The sequence below is a fragment of the Paramormyrops kingsleyae genome, chromosome 1 (assembly GCF_048594095.1).
Source record: "Paramormyrops kingsleyae isolate MSU_618 chromosome 1, PKINGS_0.4, whole genome shotgun sequence".
Taxonomy (NCBI): domain Eukaryota; kingdom Metazoa; phylum Chordata; class Actinopteri; order Osteoglossiformes; family Mormyridae; genus Paramormyrops; species Paramormyrops kingsleyae.
Window position 1 is genome coordinate 5,086,181 of NC_132797.1, and position 22,897 is coordinate 5,109,077.

The window sequence follows — 22,897 nt, forward strand, 5'->3', positions numbered from 1 at the left end:
TGCTTCTCCTTCTGGCAGCAGCCACGGGCATCTGTGCGCCCACGTTCTGCTCTGGCAGCCAATGTTCCCTACAGTCGTGAGCCTCCCGCAGGCCCAAAGACCCCATGACCTTTGACCTGCCTTCCAGATCCTGCTTGTGAGCAGCGGGAAGCCAAATGACACAGCAGAACGTCAGCATCTGCAAAGGGACGCGGAAAGACTGCCCCAGTTCTGCCGCCGTTCAGGTACCACAGCACACCTAATATGTGGAGCCTGACTTCGATCATCTCAAAGTGGAAGAAGATGGTTTCTAGTTAGTAGATTAAAGCAAAAAAGAGCTAAGCAATGCATGGTCTAGAAAAACATTCCCTTGAGCAGCGTGAAGCACCTTTTGTCCTGGCTTGATGAAGGCGTTGACGTGCTTGAGGACGGGCTTCAGTGATGGGTCATAGCGCACGCAGAGGTTCTGTATCTTAATCTCCCCGCGCTGGGGCCAGTCCTCGGGCACCTGGGCAGTGTCTGGAGGGGGCAGAGATCTTACCGCACTGTAATCTCCTGTCAGCTCCAGCTCCAAAGCTATACTGTGGCAACATCAGTGCAGCCCAAAAGACGGCTGATGCTGATGGCATCGGGAGATGATTACGCGGCCACATGATGACTTTGTAAACATCTACACCAACAGCTGTCAACATCTGTGCCCACACGCTTCAATCTGTTTAACCGAACGCGTTTTTAAAGAGGATTATCCAGATCTAAATACCAGCATGATTAAAGTACACCGCCTTCCAGCTCTTTCAGTTGTTTACCTTACTAAATAATCTTACAAAACATACCTACAGAGTATAGCTAATTAAAGGAATAAATTTTGGATGAATTGTAAATTAATGAGCCGGATTCCACAATTTGGAACCACAGTCGGAGACATTTTTCCACTATGTCATATAAGCAGGGAGACATTTTAGGGTGAAAATAGACCGGAATGAACCACATTGTGGTTCCTGAGATGATCTTGCTGCACTGAACACTTCTGTCAGACAAGTCTGTCCTATCATCTCAGACATATGTTTACATCCCCAGAAATTGGTCTTTCTGTCTTATCATAATGTCATGGCAATGGCTCACGCAAACTGATAGTGTACTGGGCTTTGGAACAAACCTAAAAAAAACTCAGGATCCCTCCCCATAGTAATATAATGTAAACATTTGGAAAGTAAGTCAGCAGATCAAGCTAGCTTGGTCTATAAATGGAGGTGGAGCGACTAGCCAACAGAGCTGAAGGTTGTCAAAAAAGGTTTTCTGCTGGAGTGATAAAACGTAGGTCACCCGTCTGGGAAGCCAAGCATATATGCAATGTAATATTTACCCATGGAGCCTTCGTAGTTCTCCGACTCAGTGCTGAGGAAGCTGTTGACCTTCTTCACTGCAGCCATCTGGACCTCCAAGTCAGCCAAGTTCCTCACAACCCAGTTCAGGTAATTTGTGACCTGGAGTGAATGAAGACCGGGAGTGAACGAAGACCAGGAGTGAATGAAGACTGGGAGTGAACGAAGACCAGAAGTGAACGGAGGCCGGGAGTGAATGAAGACTGGGAGTGAACAAAGACTGGGAGTTAACGGAGACTGGGAGTACTGAAGACAGGGAGTGAATGAAGACCGGGAGTGAACGGAGAATGGGATTGACGAAGACCGGGAGTAATGAAGACCGGGAGTGAACAATGACTGGAAGTGAATGAAGACCGGGAGTGAACGGAGACCAGGAGTGAACGAAGACTGGGAGTAACGAAGACTGGGAGTGAACAGAGACCAGAAGTGAATGAAAACCAAGAGTGAACAGGTTCTATCTAGCTGGATGGTGGCACTGAGCGCTTTTAGGGTTTGGAAAGCAGCCATGAGGAGAATAAAATATTAGTCCATACTGTTTACTTTGCAGGCTTTTTTGGAAAGACTAGGAAATTACTTAAAATGCATTTTTTTTAACTTTCTTTGTAGATAATTTTATCATTTTATTTTTGTAAAAATAAATTACATGGCATATTTTGGCACAGAAAAAAAACATCTATCTATAGTCTGGAAGACATTCAGTTAAGGCATTACTGAAGCTTTCCATACTAATGACAGGCAAATAGGACCAACTTAAACAAATGTGATAACTATTGACAGTATATGCCTACTCAGTCTTAAAGGAATTTTCCATAAAGTAATCCTGAAAGAGTAAGACCTTCACGTATAAACACTGACTACCTAAAGAGAATTGACTCTCCACTGGAAATCTAGAACAGATACCAATGTTAGAACTGAAGGACCACCCCAGACGAACTCTGACACACAAAGAGCGTGGAACTATGGTAGAATGTTTAGTGGTTTTAGCCAAAAAGGCTCATATATGCTGATTGTTCACAATACACTTTGCTGTTGCATTTCTCAGTGCGTGAATTTGCAGCAGAGAGTCACTTGCGCGGCTCTGTGTGGGGAGTCTGGACTCACCGTGAGCGCGTACGTCAGGCCCAGCCCGACCAAAGCCGACTTCAGCTCACCAGATGAGTGCCATATGGAGGCTAATGCTGCCATCAGCACTATCACCGCCCCCAGGTAGTCCTGCGGGAGACGTAATATACTGAGTACACACCTACGGAATGTCATCATGCCTGATATTCTTTTCCAGAACACGTTTCATGAAACACTCTCATAGTAACGTTTATTACCTCTCATCTATTAACAAAAATTACAAACTCTCCATTTGTTACGATTTAACACTGTAGCATTAAAGCTGCACAAAATTACCACCTTACTTCTCTTGTGCATTTGTCACATTGTGTCAGAAATGATCAGAATTTCGGTGGTAGATGGGTTGAGAGTATGACCCTAGAAAGAGCACTCACCGTTCTGACCTCCAACCACCGGTTGGCAGCAGAGAGGAACAAGTAGGCTGTGTTATTAGTGTCGGTCAGCTCCAGCATTCGCTGTTTAAAACGAGACTCGTGTCTAAGGAACAGAAACACATAAAAAAATGACTGTTGTAGCAAAGCAAGTCATTTTCAAATGGCTAAAATATGTTAATAATAACTGAACACTGCAAGGAAGATCAGCAAGCAGTTCATAATGTTCTCAAAAATCATCATTTTTCATATAATGGCTGGAAACGGAGAAGTAGGAGGTTAGTGAATTATGAATGAGGAACATGGGTTTATGGACCGAATGTTTGGACACCTGAAGGCCCGGATTGTGGTGAGACCCTCTGCAGTCTCAGAGAAGTGACAGAGCAGGGGAAGCTGAGTGGAGTCGTCCAGATCCTGGAGGTCTCTGAGGAAAGGGAGCAGACAGGATCAGGTGATGTTTTTCCACACTTATTGGCTGAAGTAGGAAGCTGATGAAGCTGATGAAGCTGATTCTACTGTTATTACCTGGAAGCAACCCGGAAGTATTTCTGGATGAAGTAGAAAGCGATGGAAAGCGGTACCATGCCTATGAGGAAGGCCGGAGTCACGAACGCGATGACGCCAATGGCAGAGAGGCAGAGCAGCGTGGAGCGTGTCAAGGAGTCCAGGGTGGAGGGAATGTGCTGGAGGAGGGGCGAGAAGAACAGCAATCAGCCCCGCGAACCCACTCCCCCACCCCCCGCAGCGTGGAGGACGTCTCACATGACAACCTTAATTTCCTTCTTAATTCCCGCTGTGATGAAACAGGAATTCAAAGAGGCAGAAATCCTCCAGCGTACTTGCCTGATCGATGATGTTGGTGTCGGCTGAAAACCGGTTCAGAATCTGACCAAGCGGAGTGACATCGAAGAATCTGGAAATGCATTGGAAATACACTTAAAAAGTTCTCATCTTACATGCAGAAACATGGTCAGTTTTATGACATTTTCAACTGTCATGGGACACACAGAAATCAGGACCCCGTAGCTCTTTTTGGGTACAATGAGACAACCTTCATCTTACAAAGATTTATATTTCACATTTGACTCATTCATGCAATTTTTGTCTGCTTATGTATCTTGCTGTTGGGCAAAGTGGCTGCTTCATTGGATTATGAACTCTGGACATATTCCACAAAGCACAAAATCATTATTTCACAAGCCTATTTTCATGAGTGTCCTACAGGATCTTGTTGCTGATTTTTCAAAGTGTCCTGCTAACAGGTTCCTGTGCGAAATGCTGTTTAGGTTTAACCACAATCCTGGAGGCGGAAAGCAGAAACAGGGGAAGCCCGTGAGATGAGCACCTTATGGGGGCATGGATGATCTTGTTGAGCAGGTTGTGATGCAGGTTGGTGGCTGCTGATAGGCCCATCAGCTCTACTGTCAGCGAGGTTATGAGACACAGCACAATGCCAGCTCCACAGAGGATACTGAAGACTGGAACGTAATAGGACAGATGCTGCACACAAGGACAAGACAGAAAAGCATTGCTGTGACATCATCACATTTACAGAGAGACTCAATCCAGGCCTGCAGCGTATCGATCGCTAAAAAATCACAGCGAAGAACAAAGAGTTGGGATTTGAAGAAAGACCTTACCTCTTCGTCTTTAGTGATGTTGCCACCTCTTGGGAAGCTATCCACGTCATTTCCCTCTTTGGAGGTCCATTTGGCGAGCCAGTAGTCGATGGCCACCATGACACCATGCTTGAGTAGTTTGGATGAGATCATCATGACCACCATAAAAAAGCCACCTGAGGACAGATACCGCCAGCACACTTTCCAGGGAATCTTCGAACGGCGACTGGTGATAGTAGATAGTGCATCTTCTTCATCATCCTCCTCTTCTTCCTCTGTGACAATCCAAGACAATGCACAATGAAAAATACAGCCAGTTCTACAATGCATATCACACCTTGGATCTGTTCTAACATGATTCTATATTAGTAGCCAAGTCCAATGATTTTCAGTTGGAGAGAAAAGCAATACAAGTACAATGCGATGTGGTCTTAGCAAGAAACACTACTTGCATGCAAAAGCAGCTATCCAATGGAACATTAGTGGTGTCCGACAACTTTTTGTACATCCATGCATTGCGCAGCTCAAAGTCATCGATTCTAAAAATCTAAAAATATTTGACAAATTACCATAAATCAAAAGACTTCCATTTGCTCTATAGCTATGTTGTCTTCAGTGCCCCTCCGCATACCGCGATCCGTTGTGTTTGTGCTGTGCGCGTGCCCGGCCGCACGGTGCTCCTCCGCATACCGCGATCCGTTGTGTTTGTGCTGTGCGCGTGCCCGGCCGCACGGTGCCCCTCCGCATACCGCGATCCGTTGTGTTTGTGCTGTGCGCGTGCCCGGCCGCACGGTGCCCCTCCGCGTACCGCGATCCGTTGTGTTTGTGCTGTGTGCGTGCCCGGCCGCACGGTGCCCCTCCGCATACCGCGATCGGTTGTGTTTGTGCTGTGCCCGTGCCCGGCCGCACGGTGCCCCTCCGCATACCGCGATCGGTTGTGTTTGGGCTATGCGCGTGCCCGGCCGCACGTTTGGCTGTGGCTCACTACTCCCAAACTCTCGGAAAGTTAGCAAGTTTGGCATGTTCGGTTGAAGCAGTTATTAGGAAATTCTCGTGAGACTCATAAGACCCATAGGAGATGTTTATGATATAATTTATTAATGTAAAATTATTATGTTATATTTAAAATGCATATGATTACATTATTGGCCGATGGTATCACTGTTTTTATTACTTATTTTGTTTGGCATACGTTACTGAGCTTTGGAGTTGCATTCCCCTAGCTCTGCTTTTCCCATTGGATATGCGTATTTTAGTACGCGATTTTAATGAACGTGAGGTTTTTCAGTAACTTGCATTGTAGCAAGACTGACTTAATATGGTCTTCATCAGCCCTTGCAGAACACAGAACACTATGCCCTCAGCCCTGCTGGTACCATCTGGAACATCATACCTTCATCTTCATCATCTATCTGGCCTTTAGTTTCTCTAGAGTAGAAAGCTCTTCTCAAAGTCTTCCTTTCAAGGACAGTCTGGTTGTCCTCTTCAGTATCCTACAATACAAAAGAAACAAGTCTGATTATTAAGTTTTGCAGTAACTGAAAGTTAGGAATCTGGCTCAAACGTTTATGCTATGCTTAAGGTTCACAATCTATAATTCAAGCAGAAGTCTTCCAAAAGTGATCTGAATACCAGACATTTTATATAACTGGGTATTTACTGAAACACCTCAGGTTACATGCATTGCTGCACCATGACACGTGACAAGTAATGTCCGGTTCAGCTCAAACTCCCATTTACAGACTAAGGTGACATTAAATTCAGAAAAGTGCCCGTTCGCATGTGCCTGCTTCTGCCTTTCCCGTAACCATTACGCCACATGCTGCATGGGAATGACCTTCTCCAGCTCCTGGTCCTGCCTGTTCATGAGAGTCTTCCAGTGCTCATAGAGCTCCACGTCCTTGTTCTGGATGTCCTTCAGGGTTCCCTCTCTCAGCACAGAGCCATCCTTCATAGCAATGATCTGAATCAAGAGGCAGCAGCCGACAGAATCATTTATTCTATGGAGAACCAGTATCAATCACGCTTAATATATTTAAACCTATTTTAATACGGAATTAACTGTTTATTTAATTAAATTTTAAAAATGCCCATCTGTGGAGCATTACATATTCTTCCTGGTGCCTTGGGTTGCGTTCAGAGCAGGTTGCTAAGCCAAAAAACAGACAGACACAGACAGACAATGAGGTCCCGCAGGACCGGTCTACATCCTCCTTCATCTTCATCCAAGTGGCCCACACCCACCCAGTCTGCGTGGATCAGGTACTGCAGCTTGTGGGTCACCAGCACCATGGTCCTCCTGTCTTCCTGCAGGAACTTCAGAATGCCCTCCTGCATCAGGTGGTCGCTCAGATGGATGTCCAGAGCGGAGAAGGGGTCGTCCTGGAGCAGACACGGTGGGTTGGGCAGCTTGTGACAAAGTCAGCTCTGTTCACAACAGCTGCCATCTAATTATTTTGCGGTTTCACTAATTAAAAAGCCTTTCAGATCAGAGTAATATGGATTTACTGTGGAAGAAACTAGATAGTCACTAAACTCTGGTAGACTTTGCATCATACACAATAACATTTTACTCTGGCAATAGTGCATCTGTTCCTTACCGGATATGTATATTAAATACAGACACTCCCCAGGTTATGAAGGTCTGTGTTACGATATTTTGACTTTACGATGTGTATTCCATTTACGTTCTGTTGTTCACTTTCAGTACATTATCCAATAAATTACAAGAGATATTCAACACTTTATTATACAGTAGGTCTCGTGTTAATGGTGTTGCCCAGTTCCAGGCTAATGTAAGTGTTCTAAGCATGTTAAAGCCAGGCTAAGGCCAGCCATGAGATGTGTAAGGTTTGGCCTGCTGTATAAAAAGGTTTATCGGAACGTAACTCCATCACAACCTGTGTGTGTGTGTGTATTTTATCTTGTACAGTACTTCCTATGTGTACCCGCATTTGCCAAGGAAAAATACTGAATTAAAATCTGTTGTGGCCACAGGAAATAATCTGAGAAAACAAACTAATGACAGAGGACTGTGATGTAAAGCATTTCCTTCTGGGGTAACACGACACCAGTGCACTGCTGTGTAGACAGATGGTAGGAGATGCTTTCACTGTGACGGTTTCTGGCAGAGGGCTGTGGAGCAGACCAAGCCCAGCTCCCTTGGCGTGAGAATCCTGATCCATCCAACCTGCTTGTCTGGAGAATCTCCCTGTTTCCACTGCACAAAAGCTGGGCCAACAATCTCATTCTAACTACTGTCTCCAAGCAGTGTCCCCATGTGACCTTCGACCCCTCTACCCACAAATGCCCTTGCTGTTTCGGAATGTGCGGCGCTATCTCAACTGGATGCCTAACATGCTATCTAAGCTTGGCTACAAAACTCATATTTCCAAGTAATCATGTATATCTGCTACTGACACGCCCCCGAAATGGACAATGTTGACTTCCTCTTCCTCTTGAAGACGTCATACCAGGTTTTTCCCATCCTCCTCCACACACACACACACACACACTCCACAAGCTATGCTGAGCTTGCAATCAGCTTAGCGAAGCTCACCAGGAAGACGATGTTGGTGTTCTGGTAGAGTGCTCGAGCCACGCAGATCCTCTGTCTCTGGCCTCCACTTAGGTTAATCCCCTGAAGGAAACACATTATGTCAACATGGAAAAACCATTATTAAAGAAGCAATAATAGGAAGGTATTAAAAGCTAACTGAAGACTCGAATTTACACCCTGCAAAAGATCCATGCTTGTCCTTAATGGTACTTTTCAAAAATGGTCCATAATACAATTTTGTTTAAAGAGTCTACATCACCAAGGTAGCAGGGTTGGGTCAGGTCCAGGGGGTTAGAATCACAAGACACCGAAGGGGAGGATTCCTACCCTTTCTCCAATTTCAGTCTGGTCTCCAAAGGGCAAGAGGTCTATATCTGGCTGGAGGCAGCAAGCATCGATGACGGCCTTATATCTGGAAAATGAGCGTTCATCACTGACCTGGGACGTCTCAGGTATGGCTTACGACATCACCTCCACCACAAAGACGCACCAAGACCAAAGGGCATCCTGGTCTCATGGCTAAAATGTAAATCACTTACAGTATCACACCCCTTTGAAATACACAATCAAATTCTATGTGAAGCTATATTAAAATTTAGCACTACGACATTTCTTACCAGAATCGTTATAAATATGGGTACTAACTCCGCCCACCATACGTGGCATGAAGAAATATAAATGGTAAATGCACTTTCACTTGTGACATCATTTTACAATGAAATGCAGTATTGAAAGAATGCTCTGCAACAGACCCCCATTTTCCTCACTCAGGGATACCTCTGCTTGTTGAAAGGGCTTCCAAACGTTATGTTTTCCTCCACGGTGGCATTGAGCAGCCAGGACTTCTGGGTTGCGTAGGCCACAGAGTTTCTGTTCTTGCTGAAGTGTGGAAAGAGATGCGGAGGAGGGGGCGTGAGGAAGGGAGACGGACCTGAGAGAAGGTGCTGGAAGGTAAACCTGAGGCAGGCTTCAAAGCAAGGCACATCAAAAGCGATGAGGGCAACGAGCGACTCCACAACGAGAGAACAGCAGGCACGCACTGATGGGATGCTGAAGGAGTCAACACATGTCAACACCGCTGAACAGACGAGTCAATGCTGAGAGTTAAAAACTGCTTATTGGCTCTGCATAGTTCAGTAAAAACAAAACAACTACAAGAAATGATTGTTACTCCAACCAATTTATCTGTTCACCCACAGTTCATGCCATGCGTTGCTCCCCCAATTAAAGGAAATGTTTGCCCCTTCAAACCAAGGGTAAAAGAAATCAGATCTTCCAAGACAAAAAAGAAGCATGTATGGATATGGATGTGAAGATGGGACACCCCTGAACCCAAATCCTTATAAGGACATCTGCCATGAAGACCTGGGGAGGTGGACCCGATAGTTAATGGAGGTGAGGGCGGATGGGGTTCGTTTCAAAAGAGGAAGTGAGAAAGGGGTACCTCGCAGAAGCGTCAAAAGTTGGATCCATGTCGCTCCAACTGTAAGTCACGTCAACACATTCGAGGAAACCAAAAAGACACTTTTCATACTCACAATAATATAGTCTTCTAGATGGACAGTGAATGATTCACTCCATCTTTATCAGTGTCTCAGTTCAGTAATTGGATTTTTAAATTATAGTGTTTTTCTGTTACTGCATAATTGGCAAGCTGTGACATTTCTCACTTTCTATGGGTGCAAAAATCCATCTGTTTGATATAACTTTTTAATTTGTTTTCCTGCGCCTTCCTGCTAAATTTCATTAGCTATGTCGTAACTGTCTCTGACCCGTCATGTGGTGCGAGCATAATTGAGTTATGGCCTCTCCTAGGACAATGTACGCATGGGTGGTCTAACTGGAAGACAGAATGGGAAGAAAACCCATGAGGAAATACCTTATAGTCCCCTCGTGGACCATCTCACACTCAGGCAGTCTGATTCAACAGAGAACCAAAGAGAAAACAGAACAGACGTGGCCTTGGTTAGTGTGATGACCGAGAGACTCTTAGGCGTGCTTCAGCTGTCAGAAGGCCCAACACCTGTCCAACAAACCCGCGTAACCTGGGCTATGTAGCCCTTTGACTAAGGTGGGTTCACAGCATCCAGGGTTTGGTGCTCGCATACCAAAACTGAAGCCCCTAAACTCAAGGCCCTATCAACTGCGGTCATGAAGTGCCACTAAATGCCACCCACACAAGAGGCCACAGGAGATGACGGCACACCTCCATCTTTAAAGTGGCTGAATGCACAACACTGCTGACACGAGCAGAATGGAAATATCAGGCACATTTCAAGGCGGTTTAGATGTTTCAAAATGCAACACATTCGACTGACATTAACATTAACCATGTGATGTTAACCATTAACTACAATATTATTTGCTAAACATAAGCTAAGACACTATGTGACTTTAAAAGTAATGACATTTACCTGAAATCAAACTGCACACTCGGCAATTATCTATACATCAATAATGTGGAACTCAATCCGCTGATGTGTTAGTTCTAGCTGCAAAACAGTTCTAATTCCTAACAGGGATCAGAAGCAAAGCAAAGCAGGAACACATAGAACCGTCTCTCGACACAAATCCTCGGGGAGAGTATGGATCGAGGGCATTATTATAGCAGGAAGTGGGCTTGAAGGCCAGGGGGGGGGCAGGGGGTGTTTGGGTTGCACTCAAAGGAATTGAATAAGAGTGGGAAAAGTTTCAGGGGAAATCTGACGGCCCAAGCACCCGCAAGGAGGACAAAAACCAGAGCCGTGGAACAACTGGGTGGGAATCTAGCTAGAGATCAAGAAAAACCCAAAGAACCATATAGCATGATTGAAAAGACTTGAGAAGAAGACAAGGTACAGACAGACGCTCAAAGGAAGCAGCTTGTCACCTCCCAGTCCGAGCAACTTTCCTTAGAAGCGTTGACGTCAAACTATCGACATCAGTTAAACAAGGAAACTCAGTGAGTCAATGACTTCATATTTCCAAAGAACTACTGTCAAGATGTATTACAGCCACTACTGCGTAGATCTGAAACGATAAAATCTAAAGGCTCCTCTTTTATATTTCCCATCTGTAATGCATAGATTATCACCAACAAGTGGCACAATGGAGCATTTGCAGCTTAGGTCCGGTTTGTGTTCTGAAGGACTGTCTACTGTCTGCCCTCGATCGACTTGAGATCAGTGGAATCCAGCAGCACTTACTTGCTCCAATACACTTCGCCTCTGACAGTCTGCATCTCCCCAAGCATGGCCAGTAGGAGTGAAGACTTTCCACAGCCCACCTGGCCCACGATCATGGTCAGTTGCCCTGGGGAACAAGCGGAACTTGAAATATTTTTAGAGAATGGAGGATTATTTAGACCAAAGCAGACCTAGATACAGGAAAATAAAAAGACGCAACCCAATAAACATTCTGGTTTTTTTCACCTGCATTTTGAATACAGGCTGTCATTTTAATTCTGCATTAACCAGAACGTCTGTATAGATGTTCTACCTACTGAAACAGATGCTTGTAGCTGGGTGTTGTAGGATAAAACAATGAGATTCTGCTGAATGTGAATAAACGTGAGGGAGCTGTAGGACAGTTGGGAGGGGATGTGTCTGCTAGCTGGTGTGGAAATGACTGGAGAACCCTCACAAGGTAGAACGGTAACACTTGAAGCTCTATAATGCACTATAGATACCTTCATAATGCATTACAATGGTTGGTATAAGAATTAATAAAGCATTAAGGCATCTTCTATTGACAGTCATAGGGCATTATAGTGTCGATTATAATACTTCATAAGCTCCAATGATGCTCTCATCAATAATACACTATAGATACCTTCAGAATTAAGTATAATGGTCAGTATTAGAATTAAAGATGTTTTGTGATACATTACCCATAATGTGTTATACCTTTTTGTAAATATTTGTAGTCATGTTTCTTATGCTTTATGAATGCCTTATAATGTGTCATGAATGTGTTCATAGATTCTTGTAGACATGGAATTCACAGAAAGTGTTATTTTTGGAACATGGAAAGTGAGGTCTTGTATGACCCTCACCAGGAAAAGTGATTGGAAAAAACACCACGGTAAACTGACTTACTCATTGCATTTCCGTTGATATTCCCACAGATGCCCAAATGTCACAAACTTTCTGATAAATGGCCCGCTTTTGTTCAAAGTCAGAGGTCCGGAACAATTTTCAGTAACAAAACAGCATTTTATGAACTTCAATGAATTAACAATAACTTTCCATATAGACATCAACATATAAGCGTACTGATTCATCAGGTTCATTATCGCCTGGGTCCGGATTAACTTGCAGTTTGGTCTGCACCAGGACCACGGCCGGCACTTCGAGAACCCCTGATCTATATTATGTTACGTGTTCTGGCCCTTTTAGGCAATGTCAGTATCATGTCAATGGGTTTTCATCTTACTGTAAGCAATGGAACTGGATATCTGTCCGGAAGTCATGAAACAACACCGGAGAGAGGCCACCGCAGGCAGCTCGCGGGACACGGACACGGACACGGACACGGGGGCCCGTCACCCTCCACATTACCTGTAGGGATGCAGATATTGATGTCTGACAGCGTCGACAGGTTGCCCCCCCAGGTGAAAAAGCCGTTGGTCACCTGAGAAAATAAAAAGGTTGGCAAAGGAAAAGACATTACGAGGTATGGATTTTTAAAGGGGAAGTCCTACTGTGACTCGTGAGTCATGTGAGTCATATTGATAAATGAGCTTTCAGTTACCTCCTCAAGCATTTGAATTACTTGTAAAATGTAAAACTGGGTTTGATTAAGTTAAATTTAATCTAATCAGAGTATTGTTAGAAACAGGCTTCCACTCCAGTGAAAATACACAAATCAAACCCCACCAATTAACAGTACGATGAAGTAAAATGATAAGCATCTTCTACTTTTTAGTCTGAAAAAGAAAATCTGCACCATTTTCACTGAGCTTTTGTTTACCTATTTTATTTCAGGTCCAATCATCTGCCTAAACTCTCCTAACTCCATCCTTTAATGTGTAGCACAGAATTTGTACTGGGGTGAAGAACCTACTCAGATTCCCATTATTGTGTTTGTGAGAAAAAAAGAAACAAGCTGAAAATAAATTAGGAACAGATGCGCAATATCCTGAGAAAATGCACTGTGGTTTTAAAAGTCAGTGTAGAAACTGAACAAAATGTCAGAACAGCGTGTATTATTATAACGGCACGCTGGGCTGACATGTCGCGAGGCACTTAGAGCTCCACCGGGGTCACTGGGTTCATTGTCACAGTCAGGCTTCCATAGGGAACAGAGGTCAAAGACCAACGTTTATGTCAAAAACAAACAGTTATTGTAGTTATCTTCTTTCTCATGAAACCCTGGACTTGTCGCTGTGGGCACTTAAACACACTGACCCAGGGAAAGGATGGACTTCCTGTTGCCAAGGAAAGGACGCTCTGAAGATATCAGAGTTATATATACACATCGTCATGCACTGTATGAATAAGCGAGTGATAAGCAAAGAGCAAAGCTTACTCTGAGTAATTAAAACGGGCTCACGGGACAAGCGTGTGCGTCATGTATGTGCGCTTCTGCGATCACGCAGTGTGGGACACGGGGCCTGGGAATGACCCCCAGAAGAAGCGCACAAACGACGGTGACCTCTGACCTTGACGGCGGCGTCCTCCGTCTCGCTCGGGCGCAGATTCCTGCGCGCCGGCTGCTCGTAACTGTCGAGCTGGTAGCGGAGTGGCTGCTTCCTGTTCACCGCTTTGGTCTGCCACGGGGGGGGGGGGGGGGCGGGATGACACAGGAGAGAAGATACGTGAGAAGTTTGGGGCCGGAAGGAAGCCCCTAGCTCAAGAGACCGTGCTCAAGAGGGGACGTCCCAGCACCCTAACCCCAGCCTCCCCCCACTCTTTCGACAGCGCTTCGGAGACTTTTCTTTTTTTGCCTGGGAGAAACTTTCGGAAGGAGCCGTTTCCCACTAAACGCAGCTCCTGGCTGAGAGCTTCCAGCAGCAAATTGGTTTCATTAGAATTCTTCACAGCTAGAAGGCAAGGCAGCTTATACCGGTTTGAACATACAGCTACACATTTAGCTATATGTTATGTTTACCAGAGGAATGCTCACATAGCCACAAACCGAATAAACAATTTATCCAACTAAATGAGCGAATAAATTATGATAACGACCCCATCAGGCTTGCATGCAAGTCTGCTGTTGGTCTGAGTTATTCAAAACTGAAATAAAATCCAGTTCCTCTCGAGTGAGTCAGCGGACCCAAATTAGAGGTGGTAAAGAAGGGGAGAGGGTGCGGGGAAGCCCGGGCTGGGGGGGGGTCCCGACTCACCCCTACTGGATGCTTCTTGCAGGAATCCAGGGAGACAGACATGTCCCCGTTTCTCCAGCTGTCCTCACCAATCTCGTCACTCTGGAGGAACTCGCCCAGCTTCTGCACGCTGGCGAGACATCGACACGCGGTCATGCTGTCATGGCGACACACGTCTCTCTTCCGGCCGCCCCCCCCCCCCCCACCCCCGACGAGTCGGACCCACACCTCAGGACATCAGCTAGCATTTCCCGAGCCTGCCTCCAGTGGATTTATTAAAGAAAATCCTTGCGCTTTTTCAGGCCTACGGCTCAAAAGTCCATTAACATTCAAGCTGCACCATCAACTATTGATGTTCTCCAGTGGCCCAGTTATTATAGACAATTTCTGCTGAAGAACAGAGAGTTTAATGTTACTGAGAGAAGAAAAATGCCACAGGTGGTGAGATTATTATGTGCTGTCAATCACTGACTCCTCACGGCCTTAAACAGCTACTGACAGCACACAGCATTCTTAAACTGTGTGGCCACTGCCTCTAACTGAGGCCCCTGCAGCCTTAAAGGCAGGCTCGTAGATTTCTGCGGATAATGAATCTTTCATACATGCAGAGTACCGCTGCAGAAAGTAAAGACAGCTGGAAATATGTGTTTTGAAGGAGTTTCTGACGCATCAATAGGGTGTGTTGGGCTTTGCAAACAGATACCAAAACAGCCTGGGATATCAAAGCTGAATAAATTATTACAATGATTGGGGGCTGCCTCACCTGACCAGGGCCTTGACTGCGAATCTGACCACGGTGGAGAGAAGGAAAAGGGGGGTGACCAGAATGTGGAAGAGAGCCAGCGAGGCGAAGGCCACGGAAGGGCTGAGCACGTCTCTGCTGGTATAAGCGTGCGTGACGAAGGTCTGCAGCCAGGGGGCGCCGCCATGGAACCCGAGTCCACAAAATCAAATAATGAATGAATGATACCTCATTCACACCGCAAAGCTGAAGCATCTCAAAACTGTTATGAGGGCAGAAGCAAACAAACAAAGAAACAAGCAAACGATGGACAGAAGGTAGATTCTGAAATCTAAGCTGCAAGACGGGTCTTACCGCGAGTACTGCCGCTATAGGGATGGCAGCATTTATGAAAACTGAGTGAAGAAGGAGATTGAGGGTTACTGATGCTTAGCACAGTGAACGGTGTAAAACAAGCGGGCTGTACTTTTGTAGCTGGTCATCTGAATCTATTCCCCAAAACTAACCTGCCCAACTTTGAGTTCAACAACCCTACAATGTATACGTTATTCATGACTGGAAATCTCATTATTTGTTAGGTTCAAAGCAAGAGTGATCATCCCATATATGGTGACATTAGGAGATTGTCACTGGTTTTGTTAATACAGTAATGAAGGGGCTGCATTCCGCAAGGACCCCTGTGTACTGTTAAAGCCCCTGATATTCAGCAAGCCCCTCACTGGACATGGAGGTGTAGAGGGCAAAGGTCTTCAGGCTGGTGAGCTCCTTCTTCCGGGTGTGCTCCACGCTGTCGCAGAAGATGTTCTCCCAAGCGTACAGCTTGAGCAGCTTAATGCCCTTCAGGATCTCCGTGGTCTTCTTCAGCCGGTCTGTGGAATAATCCTTGGAAACACAGTACAGGACCGAGTGGGCGGGGGGAGTGGCTTAAAGGGTTCAGCAGGTGACATGGGAACATCAGGGGATCCTAATTCCTCCCACAACAATATGAGAGCTGTCAATCATCTTTTAAACAGAACTCAACCAGAAAAGCTAGTATGGAGCTGCCAGGGTATGGAGCAGCCAAGGTACGCACCAGCGTGCTCTTCTGCGTGTCTGCCAGCTTGGTTGCGATGAAGTACTGCACAGGAGCCAGCAGCACGATGACTGAGGCGCCTATTAATGCACTGTATCCCAGCAACTGGTATAGCAGAATCACGCCCATGATGATCTGAGGACCACGGAGAACCAAACACAGCTCAAATCCACAGCACCAGCCGAAGAACCACCAGGTTTGACTAATATGACGCTACATTCATTTTAAACATAGTAATATTTCCTAAATGTGATAAGTTGCTCATTTGATCTGGTTGCTTTATGCACATATCTTCTTAAGATCTATACTGGACCGCAGGAGGAAAAGGTACAGGATGTGTCCAGGTACCTGCACTGGCATGGCCCAGAGGTTGGGGCACAGGAACAGGAACCACATCAGCTGGTTGGTCTCTATAGCAACCAGGTTGTTGATCTGGCCCAGGGTCATCTCTCCCATGGACATGTTGGATGTAGACAAGCGCAGGATCTTGTTGTAGATCATGGCCTAAGACAAAGCAGGATCACTGGAGTGACTCATTAACCACACTTAACATCTACTTTACCAAACAGTTCACTTCAGTTTTCTTCCAAAGCATTCCCAGACTCGGCAAAAACGCTGTTTAGTCTTCAGTTAATTGTATGTCAAATTTGGCGACTTTATACTACACCCGCATTCATAAGACCACTTCAATGGAAATATGTCAGTCTCTTCAACTCTAGCCCACTGGAATCCCAGGCTCTTAAGTGGGGCGCCTGTTTCTGGCCGTGTTTCCCCTGAAGTTTGGCTGTCTCACGTGACGGAAAATGGGTCCTGCTCACCAGAAGCGCCCCCCGAAGGTTGATGCCCGTCTCGATAGTGACGTAATACGAGGCCTGCAGGAAGGTCCTCTGCAGGATCAGGGCCAAGAACAGTAGCACGGCAAGGACCGTCGTCTTCTGAAGCAGCTCGCTGGTTGACAGGAAGTACACCCCGAAAAAGCAACCCTGACGCAAAAAAGCAAAGGCGAAGATGCATCACTTTCTCGGAGTCGACAGAACAGGTGTCACATAAAAGGGCCCATAAAACTCTGTCTCTGGCATTCCCATGGAGGCCCTAGGAGGAGGGCGGGGAACCACTGAGAGAGTGTGACCTGATGGGGGAATTTTCCATGTCACACAGGTATGCGGGTCTGCTCGGCCTCTGCCTCCGCGCCTGTTTACCTTTCAGCAGTCTGGCTTCTCCGTGCTCAGCCTTGGAGGTCACTCCAATCCAGACATGGAGACAGCGCCCGGCCGCATGAGCACAGAACTGCACTCACCACACTGGCTGAACTTGGATTGCTCACGTGTTTTCCCGACTTATACAGAGTACATAAAACCTTCTTTACTGCTCTAGAATCAAATCCTGCTTCGTTCTATTGGCATCAGAAATAAATAGCTGATTTGAATAGAAGTGACATCCTGGGAAAAATGCTACCAGACAGGCTCGTCATGTCTTGAGCACTTCCCTTAGTTACACATTACAATTCTCTTAACGGTAAACAACTTTGGTAAATCACTGTGCAAGCAGTGAAATTAACATCTGCCACATGTGAGCGAATTCGTGAGTGTAGTGGCCGAAAGGATCAGACATACGCACTTTATCCGCATCCAAGGTCGCGGTTTCATTCTTCAGGCCCTTGACGATACCCAGAATGCACAGCGGGCCGGCGAAGCCCAGCAGGTCAGCCAGGTAGCGGAAGGTGCTGCTAAGCAGGATGGCCCTGCCGAAGGCTCGGTATATGGACCTCCAGATGGAGGGGGCCTTCTCGGGATCATCGGAATTCTGCTGTCAGGATAAATAAAGGGAAGAAGCCTGTATCTCTGCTCTTATGGATGCTGCTCAATGTTCTGTATTAGAAACTTTACTGAAAGAGCATCTGTTTGATATAATGGCTGCCGACCCTTTCTAGGGTGCTTAAAATGTTCTTCAAAGAACAGATTTTTATATCATAGCAGTTTTCATGCAATTTCCTGTACATAGCAAGCTTTTCTCGTCAATGACTTAGCTATACAAAGCTTACAATAACATGCTCCTGTCAGTTTGCATAACTGGATTCAGCCGGATGCTGAAGCAACTCAGGTCAAGAACCAGAGCTCAAAATCAGAGCTTGAACTTGCAGCTTTCTGTTTCCCAGGGAAAAGCTTGAACTACTAAGCTACATCCGTCCCATGAGTGGGAGCCACTCACCCTCTGCTCCTCATAGGCGTCCTTCAGACTTAGGTAGTTGGTCAGAGCTCGCATGGCGATAGGCAGCTTGCCAATCTTTTTCAGCTCAATAGGTCTCTTGTGGGCACCAATGATGAGAGGATTCATCCACCAGTAGGTGGCTTTGGACAGGAGGTTGACAAAGGGCTGCAGAAAACGCACCCCCAGGTCCTGCAGGTCCTCGGGGGGCTTGACCTTCTGGGGGTTGGTAAAGAAGACGTACTTCTGCAAGACAGGGTTGAAGGCGAGCCCAAATGATGTGATATGTTCTGCTGAATGTTTTAGTGAGTCCTACGTGGTTTCATGCAATTCATGTAACTTAATCACTTTGAAAGAAAATGTCTAGGCTTGACTTTTGTCTGTTAACCCAACTCAAGGACCTACATCAAAGTCAAAGTGAACTTTATCGTCATTTTATCGCATGAACAATAAAATAAGGTAGCAGGTTCTCTGATTATGAGAATAAAACCTTTCATATTATTACAATTACAGCATCCAGCCCAGGACACTGGGAGAGTGGATGACAGCCAGAGAACGGCAGGCTTACCCTCACTCGGATGACGTTGATCTCCACGCCCATCAGCAGCCCATACAGAATGACCAGCAGCGCTGTGATGCAGAACCTCAGATGCTGGATGCCCAGCTCGTACTCGGCGTACTTCCACAGCTTGATGGACTTGGTGATGAAGGCCAGCACCCAGTAAATGAAGAGTGCTGGACAGCATTTGCAAATGGAATTCATGAAGGAGGTCATTATTTCACCACTGAAAGCTTTGTTCTGAAGTGTTTTAAACATGTCACTGATGCTTTCTAACTTATTACTACAATTCATTATCTATCCGAGGAACTGAAGACTCAAACTGTAGAAACAAGTAGCTGGCTGGGAAAAAAAAAAACAACCACTAAAGGAATCAAGCAATACTTTATATAATGGAGTGATGTATAGCCCCAGCCTTCACTCTTCTCATCACCGTTTGGCATCTCTCAAAAGAAAAGCTCAAATTTTCACATACAGCCTATGGTTGACTTACCTAGAAGTAATTTGGGGAAGTTCGAGGTTTCAATGTTGTGGTAGTAAATCACTGACGTGGTGGCGGCTATGAAGCCTATGAACGCGGGCATGAAGAGATGGAGGTGGTTCGTGGTCATGTGCCTGACAGTCCGTGAGAAGAACAAAAACACCATTTGTCATTACACAACCGACCATCCTGCAAACGGAGATATTCCTTACACATTGTCCTTTTCAATATATGGGAAACTAATAAGTGCCATAATTATTTTATGACTATTTCTCAAACTTCATAACCTCAACAATGGTAACAGAAGACCTGGAGTCTGACTACAGGGAGACAGTTTTATCTGGACAAACACATTTTTTGTTCTTCAAACTACTAAGTAATACTGTCTTCAAACTAATGAATAGAACATGTCAATGCCAACACAATATATACTGATAAATTGCTATAATGAACCATCAAGCAGTGATTTAGTTATCTGAAGTAACTATGGCAATTGGTGGCATTACAAATAAGGGGGCTTAGAATAACTCAAACAAACGCTTAACATATAGAATGATTTGTGACTCTCAGGCCAACATCTCATCTTCCTGGGCATGACAGAGCTTGTAAAACATCTATCCAGGGACGGTAAGGACAGCTGAAGCCCCACCCGTTTGAGACGACTCCCTCGGCGATCTCGCACACATGCACGAACAGCAGGGTGAACGTCAGAACCCATCGAATGTTGTGTCCGGGAAAGTGCAACCATGTATTGTGATGGATTTGTACCTTGGAGCTCTGGGTGCCCCAACCTAAATGGGGGGGGGGAGAGACAGCAAAGAAATTCACTGTCTCTCTGGGTACATATATAGGTCATCGCTAGGCCTACATACAGTCATTCTTAAACGAAAACATGACAACATGGCTTAAAAGCTGCAAAATTATATCGGTTTCCGTTTAATGAAAAAAATTGGTCACTTTTTGATATTAACTTAAAGTAATTTCCCTTTGCATAACACAGAAATAGCTACGCAAATAGGCAGTAGCTCTGGGACCTTCGGAATGCGCGGAGCTCATCAAAACAACATCACGATAGGATTTTTCCTGGAATCGTGAATTAAGAAGTTCTGAGAGCAAAGCAGACAGGCCACTGAGTGCCTATAAATGAACCCCTGCTTTCAAGAAAAGGACGTTTCCTGAACCTCCATAAACCATGACTATGCATAGGCCATCAACAGTGAGAGAACGCAAAATGACCGCAATCCCATGAACACACTCTTGTTGAAGCAACCACATTTGTAGACAGGTGAAACAGAGACGGGTTATACTGACAGCCAGCTGGCTACTCTGCTGATTCCACAGACATGGAGGACTTAATGTACTTCATTGTGTGCTATGATGGCTTAGGCCCTTAGAATACCAGAACACCTTTCAAGTTAATTGTTTCTTTAAAAATAAAAATGCTTCATTACTGCATAACCATGCTATTCTGCGTGACATCAGAAAGGGGTGGAGCCAAGCTCTGAGCTACACTATTGCAAGTGGCTTAACCAAAGACTGCCACAGTTATCTGACAGTACTTTGGAAAGCAAATGACTGCAGCTGCGCATTTATAAGCAAACCTCAAATGTAGTACAGAGACTTCGGTGAGGAGCTACATTCATCCCTCCTACAGCTGCTTATCTAATAAAGTCTTACACTATTACGGTGGATGCATGTACTGAAAGATGTAGCAGGGAAGGTTAAGTGACGTACCGATAAAGAGAATAGGGAAGGTGATGAAGAGGAGGAAGACATGCGGGACCAGGTTCAAAGCGTCCACAAAACAGGCGTTGTTTAGGACCCCGTTGTCCACGCTGTAGGAATCATTCCTGTCGTCACCACAGAAGGAGAGAGCCAAGGCGACTGATTGGTCCTAGGGAACCCAGAGGCGGGGCCAAAAAAACAAAGCGTGACATCAGCATCATGTGTCACCTACCAATATGTGCATGATGCTCTTTAACAGAAACCCTTAACATATTTTCTGAATGCCCCCAAAAATGCAAAAGGATATGTACACTAAGCAGGTATTTAAAGAAAAAGGCACAAACAAGCCGATGTACAAATGAGAGGCAACATCTTGTCATCCTTGTATTAATAACTATGAAGAATAAAACATCTCAGTAAACCACTCATAATTCATAAAAGATAACTGTTTTTGAAAGTGTTTGAATAGTAGAAACAATATAATATATACTAATATCACAAGTACTACTACTACTGCCGCTAATAATAATAATAATAATAATAATAATAATAATAATACTAATAATAATAATAATAATCAGCATAATCACAAGGCTGTGTATAACGTAGAAGATGGCTGAATGGTGTTTTGCCTTCACTTTTGGAGATTCCTGCCATCGACATTATTAACATTATCCAAACCCCCAGCTGTTATAGAAATTAACTGCTCTTGTATTTTTATTACAACAGAAACATTGGCCAAAAAAGGAAGGTATGCACACATTCATAACACAAGGCGTTAGTTAACCTAAACTGTTATTTATTTATTTTTGCCTTTGGCAGATTAGTAGTTCACCTTAATTGAGAGATGCTGTGAATTTTTAAGGCATAAGAGGCAAATTGCGTTTGTATTTTTATGTACGTATGTTTGTATGCATGTAATTAACATTAACTTCATTTAAAAACTAAAACTAAAAAATCAAAACAATACCAGTTCATAATGCACAGTTTAACAATTTCTTTGTGGTCGGTACAAGCATTAAATTTATTACATATTTATTAATGTACATTAATATTATTATTTATTTTTTAACTGTTTTTTTCGTTTTGATTATTGCCATATTATTTTCAGGACATACATATATGAAACTAATATTTACATGGATACTATAAGACATTCATTCAATATACGATTCTGTATACGACACAAAATGAAAACTCCAGTAACAGCTACACTGAAAGTGAACTAGTGGACAAAGTTAGCCTAAGTGAAGTAACGATATCCAGGGCAATGTAAATGTTAAATGAATCTTACCTTGTGTACCTTTGGACAGTATTCCATAATTTCTTTGGGATTTTTAGCGAGTGCAGACTAGCGGAGTCGGTGTATCGGACGCGGGGTATTTTTAGCCCAGGCGAATCAGCTGCTCACACTGCCGTCTCCTATCGGGTTTCCAAACTTGTCCAAGTCTACTGGGACAAAGTTTCCAACAGCATGGAGCTTTTCAGTCGACCAGGGAGGTTCTGTTTGGGAAAAGACACCTTACATTATCTGGCATGGGAAGAAAGGACATATATATTTCTGCAGTAATAGATGCGGCATGTTGCAATAATGACATTCGTACTTGCGCCATCCTTAGACAACACATTGTAAGAGACCACGTAATGGCCCACTTTAGAAATTGTAATACTTAATGAAATAATTAATAAACGGCAGTTTTTTTTATCATAAGAAACTGAGAAATTGAGTAATGTCATATAAAGGTGAGTCGCTTAACGCACATGCGCATTTGTGTTT

The 22,897-nt window shown here is 44.7% G+C and overlaps 1 protein-coding gene across 8 annotated transcripts in view; it reads right to left on the reverse strand.

Moving 5' to 3' along the window:
• The window catches only part of abcc9 (ATP-binding cassette, sub-family C (CFTR/MRP), member 9), a 30,360-nt gene that overhangs the window by 6,988 nt on the left and 475 nt on the right, over positions 1–22,897 (reverse strand). For 4 of the 8 annotated variants that reach the window (XM_072699605.1, XM_072699478.1, XM_072699512.1 and 1 more), the window contains exons 2-35: positions 22,415–22,623; positions 21,130–21,289; positions 20,045–20,186; positions 19,408–19,529; positions 18,924–19,090; positions 18,359–18,601; positions 17,768–17,956; positions 16,969–17,133; positions 16,499–16,654; positions 16,151–16,285; positions 15,798–15,960; positions 15,433–15,473; positions 15,100–15,242; positions 14,358–14,466; positions 13,674–13,781; positions 12,571–12,643; positions 11,218–11,323; positions 9,912–9,950; positions 9,477–9,515; positions 8,810–8,911; positions 8,360–8,444; positions 8,033–8,113; positions 6,718–6,855; positions 6,311–6,436; positions 5,867–5,966; positions 4,495–4,748; positions 4,200–4,354; positions 3,698–3,767; positions 3,380–3,537; positions 3,186–3,278; positions 2,858–2,960; positions 2,463–2,573; positions 1,343–1,463; positions 368–498 (exon numbers count right to left, since the gene is read on the reverse strand). In XM_072699605.1, coding sequence (XP_072555706.1) covers positions 368–498; positions 1,343–1,463; positions 2,463–2,573; positions 2,858–2,960; positions 3,186–3,278; positions 3,380–3,537; positions 3,698–3,767; positions 4,200–4,354; positions 4,495–4,748; positions 5,867–5,966; positions 6,311–6,436; positions 6,718–6,855; positions 8,033–8,113; positions 8,360–8,444; positions 8,810–8,911; positions 9,477–9,515; positions 9,912–9,950; positions 11,218–11,323; positions 12,571–12,643; positions 13,674–13,781; positions 14,358–14,466; positions 15,100–15,242; positions 15,433–15,473; positions 15,798–15,960; positions 16,151–16,285; positions 16,499–16,654; positions 16,969–17,133; positions 17,768–17,956; positions 18,359–18,601; positions 18,924–19,090; positions 19,408–19,529; positions 20,045–20,186; positions 21,130–21,289; positions 22,415–22,441 — 4,155 coding nt within the window. In that variant the 5' untranslated portion in view covers positions 22,442–22,623. Of the gene's footprint in view, positions 1–367; positions 499–1,342; positions 1,464–2,462; positions 2,574–2,857; positions 2,961–3,185; positions 3,279–3,379; positions 3,538–3,697; positions 3,768–4,199; positions 4,355–4,494; positions 4,749–5,866; positions 5,967–6,310; positions 6,437–6,717; positions 6,856–8,032; positions 8,114–8,359; positions 8,445–8,809; positions 8,912–9,476; positions 9,516–9,911; positions 9,951–11,217; positions 11,324–12,570; positions 12,644–13,673; positions 13,782–14,357; positions 14,467–15,099; positions 15,243–15,432; positions 15,474–15,797; positions 15,961–16,150; positions 16,286–16,498; positions 16,655–16,968; positions 17,134–17,767; positions 17,957–18,358; positions 18,602–18,923; positions 19,091–19,407; positions 19,530–20,044; positions 20,187–21,129; positions 21,290–22,414; positions 22,624–22,724; positions 22,831–22,897 lie in introns of those variants that run through there. The other 4 variants (XM_072699559.1, XM_072699642.1, XM_072699687.1 and 1 more) reach the window with 4 other exon arrangements.